Source organism: Eubalaena glacialis, chromosome 5, assembly GCF_028564815.1.
Source record: "Eubalaena glacialis isolate mEubGla1 chromosome 5, mEubGla1.1.hap2.+ XY, whole genome shotgun sequence".
NCBI lineage: Eukaryota > Metazoa > Chordata > Mammalia > Artiodactyla > Balaenidae > Eubalaena > Eubalaena glacialis.
In genome coordinates, this window is record NC_083720.1 from 37188597 (window position 1) to 37211371 (window position 22775).

Consider the following 22775-nt stretch of genomic DNA (forward strand, 5'->3'; position numbering starts at 1 on the left):
GTTGCAGGGGCACACCCTTGGCAGCAAAGCATACAGGGCCTTGGGGTGGAAGCATAGAGCTGGTGAGAGGGTTCTCAGGAGGTCTGGGCTGGGCCTGCTGTGCTTTCCTTCAACCAAAGATTTGGGTACTAGATCAGTGTGTATACAATGGAATATTACTCAGCCATAAAAAGAAACGAAATTGAGTTATTTGTAGTGAGGTGGATGGACCTAGTGTCTGTCATACAAAGTGAAGTAAGTCAGGAAGAGAAAAACAAATACCGTATGCTAACACATATATATGGAATCTAACCAAAAAAAAAAATGGTTCTGAAGAACCTAGGGGCAGGACAGGAACAAAGATGCAGACGTAAGAGAATGGACTTGAGGACACAGGGAGGGGGAAGGGTAAGCTGGGACGAAATGAGAGAGTGGCACGGACTTATATACAGTACCAAATGTAAAATAGATAGCTAGTGGGAAGCAGCCGCATAGCACAGGGAGATCAGCTCGGTGCTCTGTGACCACCTAGAGGGGTGGGATAGGGAGGGTGGGAGGGAGACGCAAGAGGGAGGGGATATGGGGATATATGTGTATGTATAGCTGGTTCACTTTGTTATACAGCAGAAACTAACACACCATTGTAAAGCAATTATACTCCAATAAAGATGTTAAAAAAAAGGGTAGGCCTGCGTGGCGTTGCTCACACGGTCCCCCTGATCTGGGCAGAAGGAGACCTTCACTGCCACAGTCCAATATGGTCATCCTGGGGTTTGAGGCCGTAACCCCCGCTGGCAGCAGAATGTCCCCTGCATGGCCCTGCCCACTTGTACAGAATTCCCACGTGTGTGCAGGTGGCCATGAGGGAGGGGCCTGGTGTGCCCAGGGCTCTGGCACAAGGCTCCTGTATCATTATAAAAGCAGTATATGAAAATGAAAACATAGAATACAAGCGTCCTGAATGGGGACCCCACCTCCAGATGAGTCCTGCCACAGAAATAATGTTTAAACTTTTCTGCTTTTATTTTTTCTGATTGTGTATCATCCAATTTTATGTGCACGTATGTATGTTTCTGTGGTTTTTTATGTTATAGGTAATATTTATTGAGTCACTAACATAATCACATTTCAAGCATTATGCCATTTAATATTGAAAACAATTTCAGGAGGCAGATCCTGTTTTTAGTTTTATTTTACAAATAAAGAAATAAGTTCTTGAAGGTTGATGAACCTAACAAAATATATACATAAAGAATCCAGAAGTTTGAACCCAGATCCTTCTGATGATAAATGCATGTTCTTTATCACTAAATTTAATGTTTTCTTTTTTTAATTGAAGTTTGTGTGTGTTTTTATAATTATACATAATAAAATTTTTTGAGATTATATAGTCTTTACATTGAATAATAAGGGATCTAGTTTATTTGCTCTATTATCCACTTCCTCTTCCCTCCCTCTACATTTTCTAAGTTTTCTTGAAGTTTGGTGTCATCTGTTGATTAGAGGTAGAATGACTGTAAATATAAGACAGTTTAAGCTTTGGATGCCTCAGTTTCTCAGGTTCCTTCCAAAGCCTTGGACCTAATTTTGAATTTGCAAGATTGTGCTCATTTTCTTAAAGACAGTCCACAAATTGTACAAGCTCCAGACCCTCAAAATCCGGATCTGCCCCGTTAACTTTATAATGTCAAAGTTGTCACATATGTATGCAGTATAGGTATATAACATATAACTCTACTAGCATGCTGTAATCACCATGCTATAATGAGGATGATAATAAGCTCTATTTCTTATTTCATCAATTGAAATTGTGCCTGTGGACTCCCATCGTGAAAAAATGAGTTGCTTAGCACCTGGAGAATTCTCTCCATCTCTTCACCCCTCCATCTTCTGACTTCTACCAGCTAACGCACAGTCACATTCTCTTTATTAAATATAAGGAAAACATCTTTGCTTTGTCCATGGTTTGATTCTACAATTTTAAACCAGCAGAAACATTTGCAATACTATGTTTGTTATGTTTCCTTGGATATAAATTTCTACCAAGCCAAGGGGTTTGCTTAGTTCTAAGAAGAGGCAGCCACTATGAAAGAAGCAGAGGAGGAAAGAGATTCAGGCCTGGATTTGGGGACTGGCTCTCTCCTTCACTGAATGTGTGACTTTCACAAGTCATTCCTCATCCCTGGGCCTTGGTTTCCTCATCTGTGAAATCGAGATCCTAACTGAGTTGATCTCATGGGCTGTGAAAGTTCCGTGTATGTGTATGCAAGGTAGACCGCTTGGCATGTAGTAAGCACTCAGTACACCTTAGTGGTATTATTACAAATACTGATCTCATGTGCCTCAACCTCTTCATCAGATTTCACTCATATTCTCTTTACTCTCAGTTCTATGACATTTCTTCCACTTGCTTCTCCAGCGCTTTTATTGCATTTTTTATTGGGGCTATAATTTTTAATTTCCAGGAACTCGTTCATATTCTTCCCTTTTTTTCAGAACAGCTTGTTCTGTTATTTTATGGCTGCAATATCTTCTCAAATCTCTCTGAGGATATGAATTCAATCTTTCAGAGTTCTCTTCTCTTCCCTGATTCGACTATTTCCTTTGGGGAGAGTTGTTCTGTGTTTATCCTGGCCTCCTTCTCCTGTGATCTGCTGTTCCCCAAGGTCTGCTTATCGTGGCCTGTTCTTATGGTTCGTCAATAAAGGACCAAGCTGATGGTCAAGGTGGCTCCATGGGTTTCTGCCAGGCCTGTGTGACCATGTTCGATCTCTCGACTTCCCCGTGAAGGAAGGTTGACGTGGGCTTTCCCCGTGGGTGGGGTCTGTCAGAGCGTGGCTTGACTTCAGTCTGTAGGGCTGGTACAGACAGACAGACAGAGTGCCCCTCCTCCAAGCATAAGCTCTACCCTGAGGACGAGGACCTGCAATTAGGTTAGCCCTCATCAGGGACCTTTCCGTTTCTTTGGAAAGTAGGACTCCAATTTCAGTCTTGGAAAAAATGAAGTTTTGCTGGGGTGTGGGTGGAGGAAATAGTGTTGGGAGGGCTGATGGCCAGCTCTTTTGCAGACATATTTTTTAAAAATCTTTTTTGAGATACATGCACCCCAATGTTCATAGCAGCATTATTTACAACTGCCAAGGTGTGGAAGCAGCCTATGTGTCCATCAATAGATTAATGGATAAAGAAGATGTGGTATAGATATACAATGGAATACTACTCAGCCATAAAAAAGAAGGAAATTTTGCCATTTGTAGCAACATGGATGGACTTGGAGGGCATTATGCTAAGTGAAATAAGTCAAGCAGAGAAAGACAGACACTGTATGATATCACTTATATGTGGAATCTAAAAAATTCAACAAACCAGTGAATAAAACAAAAAAGAAGCAGACTCACAGATATAGGGAACAAACTAGTGGCTACCAGTGGGGAGAGGGAAGGGGGGGTGCAGTATAGGGATAGGAGATTAAAAAAAAAAGGTTATTATGGGATTACATGAAATCATGTGTGTGAAACTTTTGAAAATTGTAAAATACTATAGAATTTAAAAAAATAAAAAGAGAATCAAAAAACCTTTTTACTTTATAATAATTTTAGATTTACAGAAGAGCTTCAAAGACAGCATGATTTAGCTCTCCCAGTGTCAACATCTCACATACCCACAGTACATTTGTCAAAGTTACGAAATGAACGTTGGTACGTTACCATTAACTAAATGCTGGACTTTATTTGGATCTCGCCGGTTATTCCACTAATGCCCTCTCTCTGCTGCATGAGGCCATCCAGGGTACCTCATTCATTTAATTGTCGTGTCTCCTTAGTCTCTTGTAATTTGTGATATTATTCAGTCTTCCTTGTCTTTCATGGTTCTGATACTTTGGTGAGTGGTGGTCAGGAATTTTCAGTTGAGGTTTGTCTGATGTTTTCTCATGAATCCACTGGGGTTATGGATTTGGGGGAAGCACACTGCAGAGATGAAGTGCCCTGCTCATCACATCTAATTCGGGGTACACGATATCAATGTGACTTTTTCCTGGTGATGTTATCTTTGATCACCTGGGTTAGGTGGTGTCTGTCACTTTTCTCCGCTATAACATACTTTCCTCCTCTTTCCATATTGTATCTGTTAGAAGTGAGTCACTAAGTCCTGCCCACAGGTCCCAGGATAACTGCCATGCTCTCCCATGACCCGCCTTCCTTGCCACTCTTGAGAGCCAGACATGGGAATGTAGTGTTCCTTCTCCTTCCCCTGAATGTGCCTCTATCTCAATAGGATGTGCACAACTGAGACCGCCATTTAATGACCAAGAGGGTCAACATCCTGAAGACAATGCCAACACATCAGGGATATCAGTGCAGAAGGATGAACAGAACATGGGCTCCTGATGATGTTGTCGATCGGTGAACAAATATTTAATGAACAAATGAACATAATTGGAAGAGCTCTCTATTGATTGCCCAGCTATTTCACAAAGGTTTCGAGGTGGCTCATAAGGAAGAAACCTAATAACATTCTGTGCCAGGGATTTTCCCTCCCATGGACTTGCTGTTAAGTGGGATAATACATTTTCTTGTATAAGATGGTTAGAGTTGGGTTTCTTCTTGCTTATAGTAGAAAGAAAATGGATACACTACACTTCTAGAAAAATCCTCCTGCAAATAAGCAACCTTTTTGAAATACCTCTCTGGAGACTCTTACAGAGATGTCCTTTAAACACGGCTGATGTTTTTATCTGAGAGAGAAAGTGTGTGTGTGTGTTTGTGTGTAAAGGGAGCAGGACATGGAGGGTTGGGCAGAGGAGCAACCAGCTAACTAAGAGAAGCAGATGGGAGAAAGAGATCAACCGAGGGCATCGAGTGCTTATTGCTCCCACAAGAGGGATAAAGGAGAGGAGAGGACAGTTTTCACTCAGTGTGTATTGCATGCCAGGCAATAGGAGCTCTAAATACATGATTTTATTGACTCCCCATGATGGGCTTAGAGTTTAAAGTGGCTTAAAATCTGACTCCAAAGTCCTACCACTTTCCTTTACCATCCCAATCCAATCCTTAGACAAGTCCTCTAGAAATGTCCCCAATCCATCCACTTTTCTCCACCTCCGGCGTTACCACCCTGATCCAAGCCCCATCATCCCTTTCCCGGTCTGCTGCATCTCCCATCTAACTGGTGTCTCAACTGCCACCCTCACTCCTACTGCCTATTGTCTGTTGTCTGCACTGTCTGTTGGTCGCTCCTCTCTCCAAAATGATTCAAGGACATCTCAGTGTGCAAATCCAAACTCTTTCCTGTGGTCCCTTCGGATTTCCATGATCTGGTCCTGCTTGTCTCGGCAGCCTCATCTTGTACATTTTTCACTCCACTCACCAAGCTCCAGCTTCCTTGGCTTCCTTACTGTTCTTCCAGGTAATTCCTAACTTAGGGCCTTTGCGCATTTGTCCTCTTTGCCTGGAATGCAACATCATCCACCATTTCTTTGCACGGCTGATGTTTTTCAATCTGCAGGTCCTGATACAGGAGGCTTTCATTGCACACACCAGGGTAGCTCCTCTCTGTGTGTCACCCAGGGTACTCCCTTTATTACCTTCATCTCAACTTGAATTATTTTTATTTCTCAGTTACTCTCCTTGACTGACTCCCCTGTTTAGAATATTGGCTCCATGAAGGCTAGGACCTTCTCACCACTGAGCCTCCAGCACTCAGAACAATGTTTAGCACATGGTAGGTTCTCAATAAATATTTAATGAGCAAATGAACATAATTGAAAGAGCTCTCTATTTATTGCCCAGCTATTCCACAAAGGTTTCGAGGTGGCTCATAAGGAAGAAACCTAATAACATAGAAAAATGTAAATGAACACCGAGAACATCAGAAGTAGGGAAAATGTAAATTAAATTACAAGAGCAACACCAGATACTTAACCCAATGCAATTCTTAAAAATGAGCCTAATCTTGGCTAGGGTTCCCTTTGTAAATAGTTCAATAAAGCCCTTTGTAAATGGCAAGGGGTTCTAGACCTGGACTTCCTGCCCACACAGCCTCACCTGACTGAATCAGGACGGTCACTGACTTGAACTGAGCCAAACTCTCTCACACTTGGACCAAGAGATACAGAGAAGGACTTGGACAGCGGGTGATATGTTCTGGAACTATGAAAAGAACAAGCCTTGGGCCATGGGCAAGTAGATGGAACAGCGGGAAAAGCAAGCATGGGAAGAGGAGCAGGAGTACAGCATGGCCATGCAGAGATGGAGCAGCGGAGGAGCTCCTGCAGCTTCAGAGAAGACGGTGGTGGCTGTAGCTGCCTGCTGACTCCCCAGCTCCCATGAGGCCATCTGAAGTTCCCCAGTTAGATCAGCAGGACTCCGCTGGGTCCTTCTGACAAATCTTTTTCTTGAGCTTCTAAGTCTCTGTTCTTGGTAATCATGTGGTTCTGAGGCCAGCACTGATTGATAAGAGGCGATAACACTGAATCACACTAGGCTAGATTGTGCTGCAGTAACTAACATCCCCCCAAACTGAGTGGCTTACAAAGCAAAGACCTATTTACCACTTCTGCTACATATCCATCAAAGGTTGACTGCTGTTCTGCTGCAAAAAATCTTCACTCTGGGACCCAGACTGATGGAGTAGCCTGTATTACCAGTCACTGTGGCAACTACCCAGTGGGTTATGAGTGGTTGGAAGGAGGATTTCACCTATCGTGGCAATGAAATTTCCTAACTATCCAAATTATGGATGGGCTGCTGACACTTGCCAAAACCCAGACTGGCCATGAGAGGGCACAGGGCATTAATGACCACAGGATTCTAGAGTCTGAAAGTCCAATATCCATAATATCACTTTCTTCCAACCTTCTATCCACTCCCTACTTAAACCATATTGAATATTTGCTATTCCTGGAAGATGCCCAGATTTCTTTTTTATCTTTGGGACTTTGCAAAATAATGGTCTTCCCCTCCTCCTAATCTTCACCCCCTAATTAACTCCTTCTTTCTTTCACTTTTCCTTCTGGACTGAGGGACTGTCACCTTTTCTAGGAAGTCTACTCTGATCCTTTAAAGCTGGGCTAGGATCCCTGCTCTGTGTTCCTATAACTCTCCCTCCCCCTGTGCAATGTTGTCTACCTGAATGATAGATGTTTATGGTTCAAATTGTCAGGTGGGTAGCCTGACAGTGTAAAAATCTTAGCAATACCCAGAGCCTTACAAGATATGGGACTAATTCTTTCAGAGGCACAGATGTGAAATGTAATACAAAAGAGCATGTCTATCAGTACACCATGGCCGTGACTTCAAAGAGTGGTAGATAGGTGAGGGTGGAGAAACTCTATGGAAGGAGATGTAGAGGAGGCAAGTGAATAAATCCTGGGCTTATTCGATTTTGGTTTCTCTGATAGAGAAGGACTCTCCTACAGCTTCATAGTTAAGAGAAAAGGGGAATTTTCACACATTTTGCTTTGCCAGGCATGTCTGTGATCAATCCTTTCCCATTTCTCTCAAAATAAAAGAGGAATTTGATCTCATTAATTAGAGCCTGATAGTAGCCATTGATGGGGCCACTATTACTAATGGGTGGAACTGCCATGCTTGGCACCCTTGAGGTTGCTGGATCCTAGGTCAGATTTTGAGAAGAGTAGAGGGCATTGCTAAAGCTTTGATCCTGGGCTTCTTACTTCAACTTGAACTTCCCACAGGGCTGGCTCGGCATTGGGGTTTCAACATTGAGAAGGTCAGTTGTTCACTGATTCCTATTATGTTCTTGTATGCTGAGCTCCCTTGAGAACCTGTTGTGAGGGGAGCCGGGGAGCTCGGGAAGGGCGGATCAGCAAAACAGGATTCAGGTTTTTCCCATCCTGGCCAGAACACCATCCAGGAACCACCCCCCCCCCATTCTCACCCTTAATTGTTAAGTTGACTAAACGTGACATGTGAAATGAATTCCTATTTAGAAAATGCCATTGAATTGAGCATAGAAGGTGGTTGTACAAATAGATTCTTAGCATGAAGACAATGCCAGGATGCAGGCTCTACGCTTGCGAAGGGTCTGAGAGTAACTTGCCATCCTCCCTGCAGAGAGGAAATAATTAGCAAGTGTGTGTTTGGGGGGATGGAGAATAAACATGAAGTGCAGAGACACTGAGAGGGAAATACATTCATCACGTTTGTCTGTGATTACCCAGGAAGAAGAAGCTGCTTGTTCCTTGTGACAGTTAGTAATTAAACACGAGAGAGGCCAGCCATGATTCCATGTTTGAGGTCAGAAGAGGAAATGGGACAGACAGTGAATGGTGAGAGGCACAGTGTGTGGGCTGAATCGTCAAAGTGATAGGCATTTGCTAAATGAGTCCCAAGCTCGGTGCCAAGGTGGGAGTGTCTGCACTTCTTTCATGTCCACTGAGAGATGGCTTTAAGGCAGCTCTGCGCTGGGGGGCCAACTATACACAGCCCACCCTGATGGAGTTCCCAGCCTGGAGCGGGGCGTGTGGGACACATAACCATCATTGTGTTGTACCAAACTCAGATTCAGCTGCTCACTGCTCAGAAGCCAATAATTCGAGAGGCAAGTGCCAGTAGAAAGGAAAGGTGCTTTAATCAGAAAAGCCGGGGCTTCCCTGGTGGCGCAGTGGTTGGGAGTCTGCCTGCCAATGCAGGGGACGCGGGTTCGAGCCCTGGTCTGGGAAGATCCCACATGCCGCGGAGCGACTGGGCCCGTGAGCCACAACTGCTGAGCCTGCGTGTCTGGAGCCTGTGCTCCGCAACAAGAGAGGCCGTGATAGTGAGAGGCCCGCGCACCGCGATGAAGAGTGGCCCCCGCTCGCCGCAACTAGAGAAAGCCCTCGCACAGAAACGAAGACCCAACACAGCCAAAAATAAATAAATAAATAAAACAAAAAACAAAATACATAATGCTCAACTTTAAAAAAAAAAAGAAAAGCCGGCAATCTGGGGAGAAGGGGGACTCATGTCCAGAGACAAACTCTGGATTCTTCATTCTTACTTCTTTTTATCTAGGAAAAGGATCCACAGGTTAGACAAGGCATGGTGTGCATTCAGGAAAGCATAATTCAGGAGTTAGTTTCAATTGCTTAGTGATCTCATTCATTAATTTGGTTTTTAAGGTTAGAGGGGGACAGAAATGGGTAAACAGGAAAGGGGCAAAAGAGCTACTTTCAATTGGTCCAGTGTGGTAAGTGCTGCCAAAATTAAACCGCAAAAGCAGAGATGCTACACAGAGGGCTGCTGGGAGGACTTGCTGGCACGGGGAGGAAGAAGAGAGAAAGAGAGTGACTTTCAATACTCAACTGGGAAGGGTGTCACTGACAAGTGTCCACAGTTGGGAAAAGGCCCAACAGTCAACCCATGAAGACAAAATGGACTGTGGATTTCTCTGCAAATTCTTCGCCATGGGGAACTTGTGGGGCTGAATTGCCGGTGAGCAAGACAAAGGTGCATTCTCAATCTGCCCGTCTAATGTCCCAGATGTGTCTCCTGGATCAGAGGTCAGCAAACGTTTTCCCTAAAGGGCCAGATGATAAATATTTTCAGCCTTGCAGGCCATCTGATCCCTGTTGTAAATAATCATTTCTGCAGTTGTAGTTTGAATGCAGCTGTAGACACATGGAAGCAAGTGGGTGTGGCCAGGTTGGCCTGAGGACAGAAGGGACTAGATCCTTGTTACTCCAAGTCTGGTCCCTGGTCCATTATTATCAGCATGCTCTGGAAGCTTGTTAGAAATACAGAATCTCAGGTCCCACTTGGGGCCCATTGAATTAGAATCTGCTGCTCACAAGGACTGTTCCTGAGACCTCCACATATGTCACTACCATATATAGTGGTCGCACTTTTGTCACCTGTAAAATGGAGATGATTCATATACCCAGCAGGCTGGGTGGTGTGAGAATCCTAACTGTTCACAGCTTGACAATGCTGGGAGACCACTCTCCATGGGTATCTTGTGTCAGTGCATGTCTTATAAGTGAGACTGATGGCCTTTCTGCTCTAGAAGAGCTTCTCAAGGATGTTTGTGCAGCAGACAAACCTGGCTGATGGAGACTGTGTCTCTCTTGGGAGCAAAGGGCGAGTGTGCTCACTGCCTGTTATAAAGCATCCGGGTTCCCTGAGCTCAGGGTGCCTTTTGTGTAATGCACCCCACTGCACGTGCATGTCTGCTGGCCTACTCCACAGCATCCTGAGGGAAATGGGGCACAAAAGGCAGCACAAGAACTTGCTGATGCTATGATACTGCTGTTGTTATTAGTAATAAAGCCCTCTGATGACTTAGGAGTCTCTTGACACACCTCCCTTCCCTGAAGAGAAGGAAGTTTCCTGGATGGGTCAAAGTCAAGGAACCTGTCAAGGTAAAGGGTTCCAGGCAACTTCTCCCAGCAACTCCTTGTGCTTTTAATTCCACAAGAAAGGAAGAAGGGGTAGCATTTACCTTTCCTTGGACTCCATCCTTGGCTGGTCCCTGGGAATCTTCTGTAGGATGCTCGAGGTCAGAAGTGCTAGGGCTGGGTCCTGATTCAGAGATTCCATCCCCTGGCCACCCTCTTTCTCCCTTCTAGAGCAAGGGGCCACAAACAACCAATGTACTGGGAAGTGTTTTAAACCTGGTTCACAGCAGCGTGGAAATGGTAAGGAGCATCACATCAGAGCTGGAAGCTGCTGCTGTCCCCTCTGAGAAGGTTCTCTTCCAAATGCTCTTCCTGGTAGAGGACAGAGTCTCCTTGTAGTAACAAGTGGCAGCGTGGCTCCAGGATCTCTACAGAGCAGGGACTCAGGGCACCAGTCTGGAGGGACGGGGGAGCAGGAGTGGAGGATTTGCCTTAGAGCTGCTCTTGTTTAGCATATACCTTGTGTTTAGCTAAAGAGCACCTTTATGGGGTGGTTTTGTGATACTAAGAGAGATTGGGGAGGGCACCCCCAAGCCAACCCTGTGGGGTCTCCACTATGTAATAGAAAGTTCATGAAGTTTGGATCCTGGCAGACAGTTCAAATCTTGACTTTACCACCAAGTAGCTGGGTGGCCTCAGACAAATTATAGGTCCTCTGAAGAGTTTGTTTTGTTCATCTCTAAAATGCACATAATCCAGAGAATTAAGATCATGTGAAGTTCCTGGCAGAGAATGGGCATGGAATAAGGGTGTATTCCCACCTCCTGATCCTTCTAAGCTCTGGCCTCTCTTGGGACTCCTGGGGGAGGAGCAGGCTGGGGCACTGCCTGCTGGCCTCCCTCCATGCCTGGTCTTTGTAGTGGCTTCTGGGAAGGTCACTGGTAGCTATTTGACCCGAAGCCTGAAGTAGGCTGCATGGGAAGGGACAGAGATGGAGGGCTTACGAAGAGGGTGGGTGGTGGAGACTGCTGTCTGCAGAGATCAACTTGGACAATGTGTGGGAAGAGCTTCATGAAGTGGGAAGCGATGCCCTGCTTGGTGAGGACTTCAGCTTTACACGGCACTCCATGAGTTAACACGTGCACCCCCCCCCCCCCTTAGAGCCCTGAAGTTGACCTTCATAACTGCTGTATGAAAAAGGCAGAGCAGGAATTACCAGGCCCTGCTCATGGGTGCAGAAACTGACACTCAGAGATGTAAGCACTTGCTGAGAGCCTCCCAGTGGGGCCACACAGTGAATGGTGGAGCCATGATTTGAAGCCAAATCTCCCACTGCAGAGCCAGCTCTCGCTGGGCCAGTATCAGACTGGGTGGGCTCATGCCCACCCCAGAGAGGACCAGTGTGTCCAGTGGGGAGCAGCCTCCCAGCCATCGCTGGAGACTTTAGGACATGGAAGCTGCTGCCTGCCTCAAGAGCCGATTTCTGTGTGGGCTGAGGACCCCGGAAAGGGAAGCGGACCAACCCATGATGGGAGTGGAGGTGAGTCTGATGGACAGGGGTCCCTGAAGAAAGCTGAGAGATAAGCCCTGGCAAGGGGGCCAGGGAGCACCAGGAGGCAGGGACCCCAGGGTCAGAGTGTCCCTGCACAGGACCGTCCCAGGACCAGCCACGTGTATTTTGAGAAGGTGAGGGAGGAGGCATAAAGGCAGGAACTGAGTTGCCTACAGCTCAAGAGCTTTGCATTGGAACCACCATTAGAAGAGCTGGTTTTAAGAAGTCCAAGCTGTGTCTCTAGAGGCTGGAGAGAAAGAAAAGGGGTGCAGGCTGATGTTCTGGCAGAAGCCTGTAGGTGAGTGTCACGGCTCATGATGGCCAGGAACCAGGATGGTCAACACAGCAGAATGACAACAGCCATAGGCACTGAGGATTCATAGGGGATCCCCTTCTCCCCACTGGTGGGGAAGGGGCCCTTCTGGCTAACAGGAAATTATGCTGTGGTCACTCAGGCAAATTTGGGGAGGATTTCGGACAATATGCTGTATTTTCTGCCAGTGAGTGGGAAGGGACTCAGAGCATGCAGCTTGGGTTTACTATTACTATAAACATGACCTATTTTTACTTACTGGCACGAGAAGCCCAAGTTATATTTCAGTGGAGGTGGGAAAGCCCTGTCAATGTTACCAATTTACAGCTTGTCCCTCTGTGCCTGAATCCCAAGTCATAAGGTGATTCCTAATGCAAATTCTTGCTTGGATACATATTTCTCTGATCGGATTGCTTTCCCAACAACTGGCCTGGGGCTCTGTACTCTGGGAATGGGGGTTTGGATGAGAGAGAAGGGAAAATTCATTTGGAACTTGAGACTGAGGAGATACGCTCTTAAGGGGATTGGGGGTGGGGACTGGGTACCTCATTGGTGGTTCAGGGGGAGGCAGCCTCTGGGAAACCACTGGGACCAGGAGAGGAAAAAAAAACAGGGGAGGTGGCAGTGGGACCAGACAGGAGGCTGCCAAAAGCAAGCTTCACCCACTTGGAGAGTTTGTGTTGGGCTTGCATTTATCTCATTCATTCCAAATTATTGATTACCACCTGTGAAACAGGCGCTGTTAGGACCGGAAGATGGAGGGTGAGAGGAGATAGGCACGAGAATCAGACCTCTCATAGGAGCCTGAGGATAAGGAGGATGAGCCATGGACGAAAGTAATCCTGTTGTGCAGTTGGCAGCAATCAGAGCTGCGGAAAGTCACAGAAAATGCGTGAGAGGGTGTGTGGAGGAGATTACACCTGGCTTGGGTTAGGGTTGACATGAGACCCAGAAGGCATCATGGGAAAGGTGGAATTGGCCCATGAGAGGCACGTATTTTAACACATAGACATGGGAGTTGAAAGGCATCCTGGGTAGGGAAGGCAGGGTGGGCAAAAGCAGGGAGGCGGCAAGTTAAGGAATCTGTACAATAGAGCAGTTACTGCTCATTTGCACCCATGTGTGTGCTATATAAAGGTTTGAGCAGTAATTTGAGGAGATTTTAAGAGTGTTTTTCTTTAGGTGGAGAATCTTCTGTATTTTTTAAAATAATGATAAGGACGACAACGATGATGGTGTTGATGATGATGATGGTGATGATGATGATGGGATGATGGTAATGATGATAACATGAATTGTGATCAAGTTGATTGAGCCTTGAATTGCCAAGTTTGGTTTTATTCTGTGGGCAAAGTAAACACATCACTGACTTGATAGCCTCCCCACATCCCCGCACCCAGTCTCTATGTTCCTCATTAAACTTGACTTTGAGGGGACATTGCCCATCCAACCCAACCCTGAATGAGAACAAAGTTGTAAGAAGGAATGGCCAAGAAATAGTTTATTCTGAACAAGGAACAAGGCTAACTTGAACAGAGCCAGGAAATCCAGCATCTTGGGCTACTTCCAGCTCCTGCCCCTAATTCATGAACTCAGCCCAGTGAGGGGCCCTAAGTGCTGCCAGGGTCACAGTGAAGAGAGAAGCAGCCCCGTTATTTCCTGGAGGGAACAGGATGTTGCCAACGGGAATCAAAGAATGAAAAGTGTGCAAGACAAGTGGACACGTGGGCAACACCATCTAGAAATAGCCTGGGTTTGAAGGAGAAAACAATAATCATTTCTTTCCTTTTTTTCAAATAAAAATATAAAACCACATAATACATTAAAATGTCTCTTAAGAAATCTAAGAGATGGCATTGACAGTCCCAAGGATTGATTTATGATGTAAAAAGTGAAAGTTGGATGAAAAATAAAAACACAATTGAACTTTCAGAGGAATGTACAGCTATCAGAGACTCCAGGATGAAAAGTTCAAAGACTCTTAAACACCAGGCTTGTTTCTACAGAAAACTGACCTGCCAAATGAACGAAACAGGAAAGTTTCTTCAAATGATGCTGCTGATGATGTAGACCAAAAACTGCTACCATTCACAGAGTAATATGTGCTGGGTATATCACACACAGGATCTTTTTTTTAACCCTATAACAACCCCCGAGGGTTAGTTTTATTATCCTCATTTTAAAACGAGGAAACTGACACTCAAGGGATTACGCGATTTGCCTGAGGTCTTCCGGTTAGTAAACAGCAGGGCTGGATTCTGGACACAGTCCTGATTCCAAGTCCAAGCTTTATCCCCTATGCTACAGCATCTCCCACTTCAAAGACAAAGTGCTCCCTGAACAGATCATAAAGTAGTTTGCTCTTTGTGTGAGCCCACCGTCCTCCTAAACTTTCTAACCACCTGTGCTTCCTAATTTATCAGTGTGGAGCAGCCTCCTTGATGGCAGTTGGAGACCCTCTTTAAGTCAATGCCCATGAGATGATGTAACCCCTTTTCAGGAAAGAAAACTTGGATGGGGACGGAGACTCAGAGCTCTGCTGTGGGACTGGGTTTTGGGAGGAACTCTGCCGACACTCTATAGGAGAGACTGATGGTCAGTGACTTGACCTTCTGAATGGGCATCTACGGGCCATCCCAGCACCAGGGGTGGGGTGGAAGTGGAGACCTACTGAAATTAAAGGTGGAGATGGTGGAGAGCCATCTTAGAAGGCCAGAAAGACTGGCATGACAGAGAAGGCAAAAGAAGACACTTCCGGCTTAGCTCCAGGATTGGGGAATGGTGTTTCCATAGGCTGGGCTAACACATCAGATGTTTGAGGGCTGCATTTTCGAAAGTACTGTCTTAAGAGCCAGGATGGACCGAATTGCAAAGTTGTGTTGATCTAATTGCTTTGGGGGAGGGGAGTGCACTTCAAATATTAAGGTTTTATTTTGCCCGTGTAAACAACTTTATAAAGGTTTTGCATGTCCGCTACCCAATTGGATTCTTTGAATAACCTTGTAATTAGAGGTGAGGCAGAGAGCTGTTTAACCCCTTTGGCCGACGTGGAAAACTGAGGCACAGAAAGGGCAAGGCTTGTCCACAGTCAAGCAGGTATCAGCCGGGCAGCTGGGACCAGAACCCAGGCTCCCCAGCTCCAAGCCCAGGGTTCCTTCTCTGCATCTGATGTTATTAGAGGTGAGACAGGGACCATCGTGGCACAGAGAGGGGCTTTTGGTGGGCAGGGCAGAGGTGTGTGCAGTCCCGCTGGAAGCCGCAGGTGGTGGCTTAGCTGCTGCAGCCACGGGAGCAGGCATGGGCCAGAATGTTGTTGTTACACCCGTCCTGGAGCTTGCCCTGGGCCTGGTTCCCGGCTCGGCCTTCTGTGTCCAAGAGCTGGCCGCTCTGCCCTTGCTGCTTCCTCAGCCTGCAGACAAGCACAGCATAGACCCAAGTTAGTGACGTGGAGCGGGGTATGTCCAGGGACACGGCTGGGGAAGCAGGGTGACCGAGGAGCCTTCAAGTCCCGCTGGCCTGGGGAAGCACAACCCCTGAGGGGGCCAGAATGCTGTGTCTGGAGCCTGGCAGGCTGGGATCCACACCCAGCTCAGGTGTGGATCTGATGAGTTACTCACCCAGAACCTCGGTTTCTCTATCTGTAAAATGGAGATAATAATACCTACATCATGGCTCCTTGTGAAGTCCACAGGAGATCATGTATATAATTTGCCTAAGTTCACACAGTAGGTAAAGGGGCGTGTCCCACACATCATTCGTGCATGTATATGTAGTGAATGCCCACTGATGGACCAGTCACCGTGCCAGGGAGCAGAGGAAACCCTGGCAAGCAAAGCAGTGAGGTTCTCCATCCTCATCGAGCTTATCACCTGATGGGGAAGATGGACACTGATCAAATTGTCCCACAAAGAAATATCTGAACAGATGAGCACCCAGACTTACAAACTACCCCGTGACACACTGTGTTAAGGGAGCACAATTTTTTTAAAAAAATTTTTTCTTGAAGTATAGTTGACTTACAATGTTGTGTTAGTTTCAGGTGTACAGCAGTGACTCAGTTATATATCTATATATATCTCTATCTAACTATCTACCTATCTATCTACTCTTTTCATATTCTTTTCCATTATGGTTTATTACAGGATATGGAATATAGTTCTCTGTGCTATACAGTAGGACCTTGTTGTTTATTTTATTTATAGTAGTTTACAACTGCTAATCCCAAACTCCTAGTTTATTCCTCCTCCCTCCCTTTGGTAACCATAAATTTGTTTTCTATGTCTGAGGGTCTGTCTCTGTTTTGTAAATCAGTTCATTTGTATCATATTTTAGATTTCGCATATAAGTGATATCATATGGTGTTGGTCTTTCTCTGTCTGACTTACTTCACTAAGTATGATAATCTCTAGGTTCATCCATGTTGCTGCAAATGGTATTATTTCATTCTTTTTTATGGCTGAGTAATAATATTCCATTGTATATATGTACCACATCTTCTTTATCCATTCATCTGTTGATGGGCATTTAGGTTGCTTCCATGTCTTGGCTATTGTTAATAGTGCTGCAACAAACATTGGGGTGCGTGTATCTTTTCGAATTAGAGTTTTCTCCAGATATATGCCCAGGAGTGGGATTGCTGTATCACATGGCAACTCCAGTTTTAGGTTTTTAAGGAACCTCCATACTGTTTTCCATAATGGCTGCACCAATTTACATTGAGGAAGCAGGACCGTGAACACTGCATTTCCTAACAGCTGGTCACCTGGTCACCTTCCACATGATTGAAGACGTCAACAGACCTCTCTTTCTGATCTTCAATTTCAGGTTCGTACACTACCCTACAGCTGTCACTCCATGTGGACCGTGCAGGCAAAAAATGAAACCAAGACATTTAAGGAGGCAGCGAGAAGTTTGAGAATAGGGAAGAACTCAGCTCAAACCCTGGCTCTCAACATCAGCCACTTGGATCAAAGGGTCTAGCTGCTTATCTTCTGAGCCTCAGTTTTCCTATCACTGGGGACTGTATCACTCCCTTGGCAGGTGGCTAAGGGGAACCAGAGAGAATGTGTGTGAAATACCAAGTACAGGGCTGGAAATAATATATAACTACAGGTCTACCTTGTTCTGAAAGACACAGGTTTCAGCTGAAATGTACCTTTTACATTAGCATGTTCTGTCAAACAGAGTGCAGACCTATTGCCTGATTTAAATGAAAGAGTTGTTTCACCCAACAAACATCTGTATGTACTTGTCACGTGCAGGGCACTGTGGATGATCCTCGGATGGATACAACACAGCCCATGGCCTTGGAGGGATCACAGTTGTGTGTGTGTGTGTGCGTGTGTATGTTGGGGATGCCATGTGTGTGTATGTGTGTTGTATGTGTGCACAAGGTAGGGATGCCTTGTGTGTGTGTGTGCATGGTGGGAATGCTGTGTGTGTGTGTGTTTGTGTGTGGTAGGGATGCCTTCTGTGTGTGTGTGTTTGGCAGAGATGCCTAGTGTTTGGAACCATGCCAGTATTTGAGCAAGTCCTTCAGGCAATGTGAAATACCAGCAGCAACAAAGTAGTTTATAAGACAGTGAACTTGGAGCTACTGCCTCCTGTCCTTTGTCTACTTGCAGGGACTAGGACCAGGTGCCCAGTGCCTCTGCCTCTGAGGCTTGCAGCCCTCCAGGTAGGACAACTGGGAAAGGTAGTCAGGATAAAATACATCATCCTAGTGGAGGAGGGCTCAGGGCCCAGAGGACAGAGCTGGATCTAGAGGCCAAAGTGAGCAGGGAGGAGAGAGCCTAGGATGAGGAAGGGAGGTGGTCAGACTTCCTCAGCAAGGCTGGGATTGCCTGGGAATCTTGCTCCCCTGGCCCTTTATTCCCTCTCCTACATTCAGAGACTCTCTCAGGCACCTCTGGAGAGAAAATCAGATCGGAACTAGGGAAAACTCAAATGACTAAGAAATCTATGAGAGTGAAAGGGAAATGCTTCTACTTCCAAAGTAGGACATTGCTGTTTGGTTCACAATCTGTGAAGCCCCACAATTCTCTGGGTATATTGCAAGATAAAGACGAATGCCATTAAGATTTTCTTTTAGATGCCTAAACATAGCATAGACAGCATTACTATCTCTAGATTTCTGAATTTCCCTGATTATAACGCAAAATAAAGCTTCAAAGACTGCATAATAAAGAGTGGAGCATAGGGATGAGAGAGCCCTGATGAGGGAGAGATGGATTCTGAAATCTTGTGTAGATCAGGGAAGGCTTCCTGCAGGAGGCAGCCTTTGAGCTGGGCTTTAAGGATTGGTCTGGAATGTGTGAAGCTGGAGGGAGGGAGGCAGGAGATTTGAAATGAAGGGACACCAGTGAGGTAAGTCACGGAAAGTAAAAACAATACTGCATGGTGGACCAGAGTCCTTTCTGGAGCTGGATAGTTTCAGCCACTTCAGCTCCTCCTTCTGGCCAGAGCTATTTTAAAGAGTGGAACCAGGGGTTTCCCTGGTGGCGCAGTGGTTAAGAATCCACCTGCCAATGCAGGGGACACAGGTTCAAGCTCTAGTCTGGGAAGATCCCACATGCCGTGGAGCAACTAAGCCCGTGTACCACAACTACTGAAGCCTGCGCGCCTAGAGCCCATGCTCCGCAACAAGAGAAGCCACCGCAGTGAGAAGCCCGCGCACCGCAATGAAGAGTAGCCCCCGCTCACCGCAACTAGAGAAAGCCCGCGCACAGCAACGAAGACCCAACACAGCCAAAATAAATAAATAAATAAAATAAAATATTAAAAAAAAAAAAAGAGTAGAACAGCTGTTTCAAATCTCCCCTCCTCTATGGAGGGTCATAAGTATTCATAAGAATACTATGACCATGGGTACTGGAGGCCTAGAGCGGTGTCTAAGTGAGGTGTGAGTCATGCCCCTTGCAACTTACCACCAGGTGCAGTGTGAGATGAGAAGGTAGAATCCAGAAGGATGGACCCCTCTCTAGACATCCATGCATCCATCCACGGGCTTACGCAACTGGATTCTAATCTAGTTTTGGGAGGCTCCAAAGCCTGCATTCTTCCCACTACATCTGCATTCCCACCAACTACCAACCATTTAGCATCCAGCCACCAGCCACCCACCCATTCACTTTCTATCCACCTATCCATATATTCATTCATTTGCTTACCCATCTGCCTATTCATCTACCCCATCCATCCAACCATATGTCCATCTGTCCCACCCCACCCCCACCTGTCCACCCCTACTCACCTAACTGACCTCCCCTTACTCACTTACTTATTCACCTACCCACCCATGTACCTCTATACAGACACCTATCTATTTACCTCAACCATTCATTATCCATCCATCCATCAATACATCCCTCCATCTACCCTTCTACTCATCATCCATCTAAGTATCCACTTACCATCCATTTCATCTATTCACTATCCACCCATTCATTGATTCCCCCCATAGACCGCCTATTTACCCATCCACCCACACAGCTACCTCACATCACCTATTCATCTAGTATCCATCCACCCGTCTACCCATCCATCCACCACCCTTCTGCCCATCCCATCATCCATCTACTCCCCTATTTCCATTCATCACTGCCACCCACCCATCTGCTCAATGCCCACCCACCCATTCACTCCCCTATCCTTCCACTCATCCTTTTTACCAGCACTATCTGTGTGCCAGGTTCTATGCTCCAGGCTCACAGTTGAAGGGGCTGGGGAACAGGACAGAGAGCAAACAGTGAACGTTCACTGTGATGAAGTCTTTGCTGGAAGGAAGAAGTATGGCTTGGCATTCAAGGCCTTGGTTTGGAGCCAGGCTGTCTGGTTCTGTCCCTGGGTCTGCCACTTACTAGCCATGTAACTTTGGGAGGCTAGATTCAAACCCAGGGCTGTCTGTCTCCAAGACCCCTGCCCTTTCCACTGACTCTTATGCCTTTCAATCTGGATCTGGAAGGAAGGTAGCATGGAATGATTTTTCCACACTCTGAAGGAATTAGAAAGTCTCAGTTTGCTCAGATAGGACCCCACGAACCAAGACAATGATATGAAACCATATGGTTGGCCCCAAGAGCTCACTTCCATGACTAGCCCAGAGCCTAGTTACCTATAATTCCGGAGGAAACGAAAAAGGATTTTACATATCTTACTAGACACAGCCCAAGTCTACAGATGCAAATTGGCTAGTTATCTCCACGATGGCAGGAACATTTAATTTTCTCAGCCACTTTATCAAATTAATTGTCAGCTTTGTGACCAGAATTCTGAGTGATGGATGTGAATGCTCTCAACGTCCCAAACTCAAGCATTAGATTCCAGAAGGAAGTGCTCTGTGATGGAGACCCTCGATTAACAAGAACAGAACACATTAAAATTTGTAATAATTTGGGCTGGAGGCATTTTTCAAAGGCAAAGCACTACATAGGACTAAAATAAAATGGTTAGCAATCAAACTAATTTCAAATCAAGCTATTTCACACCCCGAGGATGGAATCAATTTCATACCAACATTGATCTGCAGCATCAAACCCTAGGTGCAGCCTGGCCTCCTGTTCCAGGGCGATGACCAGCTTTCCTTTGCGCTGTGTGCTTTAAAAATGGGAAACATTTCAAGTGCTGTCACACCTATTCATGTCATTTCACTGGTTATATGTCTCCTGAACTGTGTGGAATCGTGGAGTGGCAGTGTGGCATGGTGGGAGAAGGCAGGATTTGGAGCCGTACAGAATTCGATCAGGATCCCACCTTTGCCATGACTGGCTGAGGGGCCTGGGGGAACTTGCCCAGTTTCCTGAAGCCCCTCTTTCCTTACCTGTAACATGGTCACAGCACCACCTCTTTAAAGGAGAAGATGAACTAATGCATAGTATCCATCTGCCCTGTAACAGGTACTTTACAAAGGGCAGCGATTTTTATGATGATGATTGCAGCGTGGGGATACCCCCATTTCACAGATGGAGAAACTGAGGATCAGTAAGTAAAGCTTAACTTCCTGCCACAGTTTTGATGAATGTCTCCCAGAAAAGGAGGCCCCCACAGATGGTTCTGCAGGCCTCGTTCTGGGGGATCAAGGCTGAAGACCTGGAGAAGAGGAGGGTACTGGAAGGGGGTACACACAGAGTGGCTGAGAGTCAGGACCCAGAAATGGGTGAAACAGGACAATAGGCTCAGGGGGAGGGAATCCAGCCCCACAGGTAATGGTGGGGTCCAGAGGGGCCTGTAAACCAGGGAAGGCTGGGCATGGAACTGGCAACTGGAACTGGGTCTCCAGCCTGGTTACTGGTCTCCCCTCCTCTGGGCAAGGGACACCGCATGCCATCTGTGGCTGCACAGCAGCCGGCACAGCGACCAGCCTGGGGCGGGTGCACAGTCAATGTGTGTTGGAAGGCTGGGCGGGTGAATGCAGGAATAAATGACCAGCCATGTTTCCACCACTCATCAGAAGCCTGTTTGCACAGGTTGGCAGGCTCTGTCTCAACACACTGAAGGGGGAAGGATGCCAATCCCAATTAAATGGAGTAAAAGGATGTCTTAGCTGGACAAAAATTGGATGACCATTAGAACTGGCGAGCTCACAGCCCTTGTGGACAACAATTTGCATGAATCAACATGCATGGAGCTTTTTCTCTTGTGGCCAAGGGAGTTGAGATAGGTTGTTATTTTGTGTGTATGTGTAAGAGTTCGTTAAAGAATTAAGGCAAAATGATGCTTGACATGGCACTTAATTGATACAGTACTGTGTTGGTCTGATAATTTTGTACATAATTAATATTACTAGCAAACACTTGGGCAGTGCTGACTGATTGTGTAGGGGGGCTGTTAAGTGCTTAACATCTGTTAACTCACTGGTCTTTACAACAATCCTTCATATGGAGTAGGTTTTAATACCCCATTTTACAGATGAGGAAACTGAGGCAGTAGTGTGAGGCCCAAGGTCACAAAGCTAGCGTGGATCAGGATTCAAAACCAGGCAGTCTGATTCCAGAGGCTGTGCTTTTAGCTGTTATGTATACTGCTTCTCTACGGTTAATAAAAACCAGAGTCGAAGTTACCAGAAAGTTCTGAAAGGGAACATTCCAAATTGAAGAATGGTTGTCTGTTTGGGGACAGGGGGTGGATATTGAAGAGAAGAAAGCAAACAGTCACCTGGTCTAATTGTTTGTACACTGCAAGAATCCCGCCTCTAGCATCCCTAGCAGAGAGCCAGCCAGTCTTAACCCAAACCCCACTGCCCACCTCCCAAGATAGCCCATTTCATGTGGGAACTGCTTAAATCCTTAGAAACTTTTTCTTCATATAGAATTTCAACTGAGAAATCTGCTGCCTGAGAGCTCCTCCCGGTTGGCCTTTGTTGTGCTCCCCGGAATTATTCAGCTGATTCTAATTTCTTTCTCATGGGACACTCCTTCACTTCTTAGGAGCCCCCTGGACCTCCATCGTCCATCTTCCATCGTCCCCCAGGTCCACCCTGCCCCACTCTCCGCCTGCTCTCCAGCTTGGGAGTCCGACTTGCAGGAATTGTATCAAAAGCTCCCAAGCTCTTCGGGCTTCCAGCTGGGCTTGGCCCATGGGGAGCCCTGGCAGAAATC

The 22775-nt window shown here is 46.1% G+C and overlaps 1 protein-coding gene across 1 annotated transcript in view; it reads right to left on the reverse strand.

Annotated features, from left to right (window-relative positions):
• Positions 1-13666: 13666 nt before the first annotated feature.
• The window catches only part of STK32B (serine/threonine kinase 32B), a 341842-nt gene continuing 332733 nt past the window's right edge, over positions 13667-22775 (reverse strand). Inside the window, exon 12 of the mRNA XM_061191226.1 lies at positions 13667-15589. Within this exon, the coding sequence (XP_061047209.1) occupies positions 15451-15589 (139 nt within the window). The 3' untranslated portion in view covers positions 13667-15450. The remainder of the gene's footprint in view (positions 15590-22775) is intronic.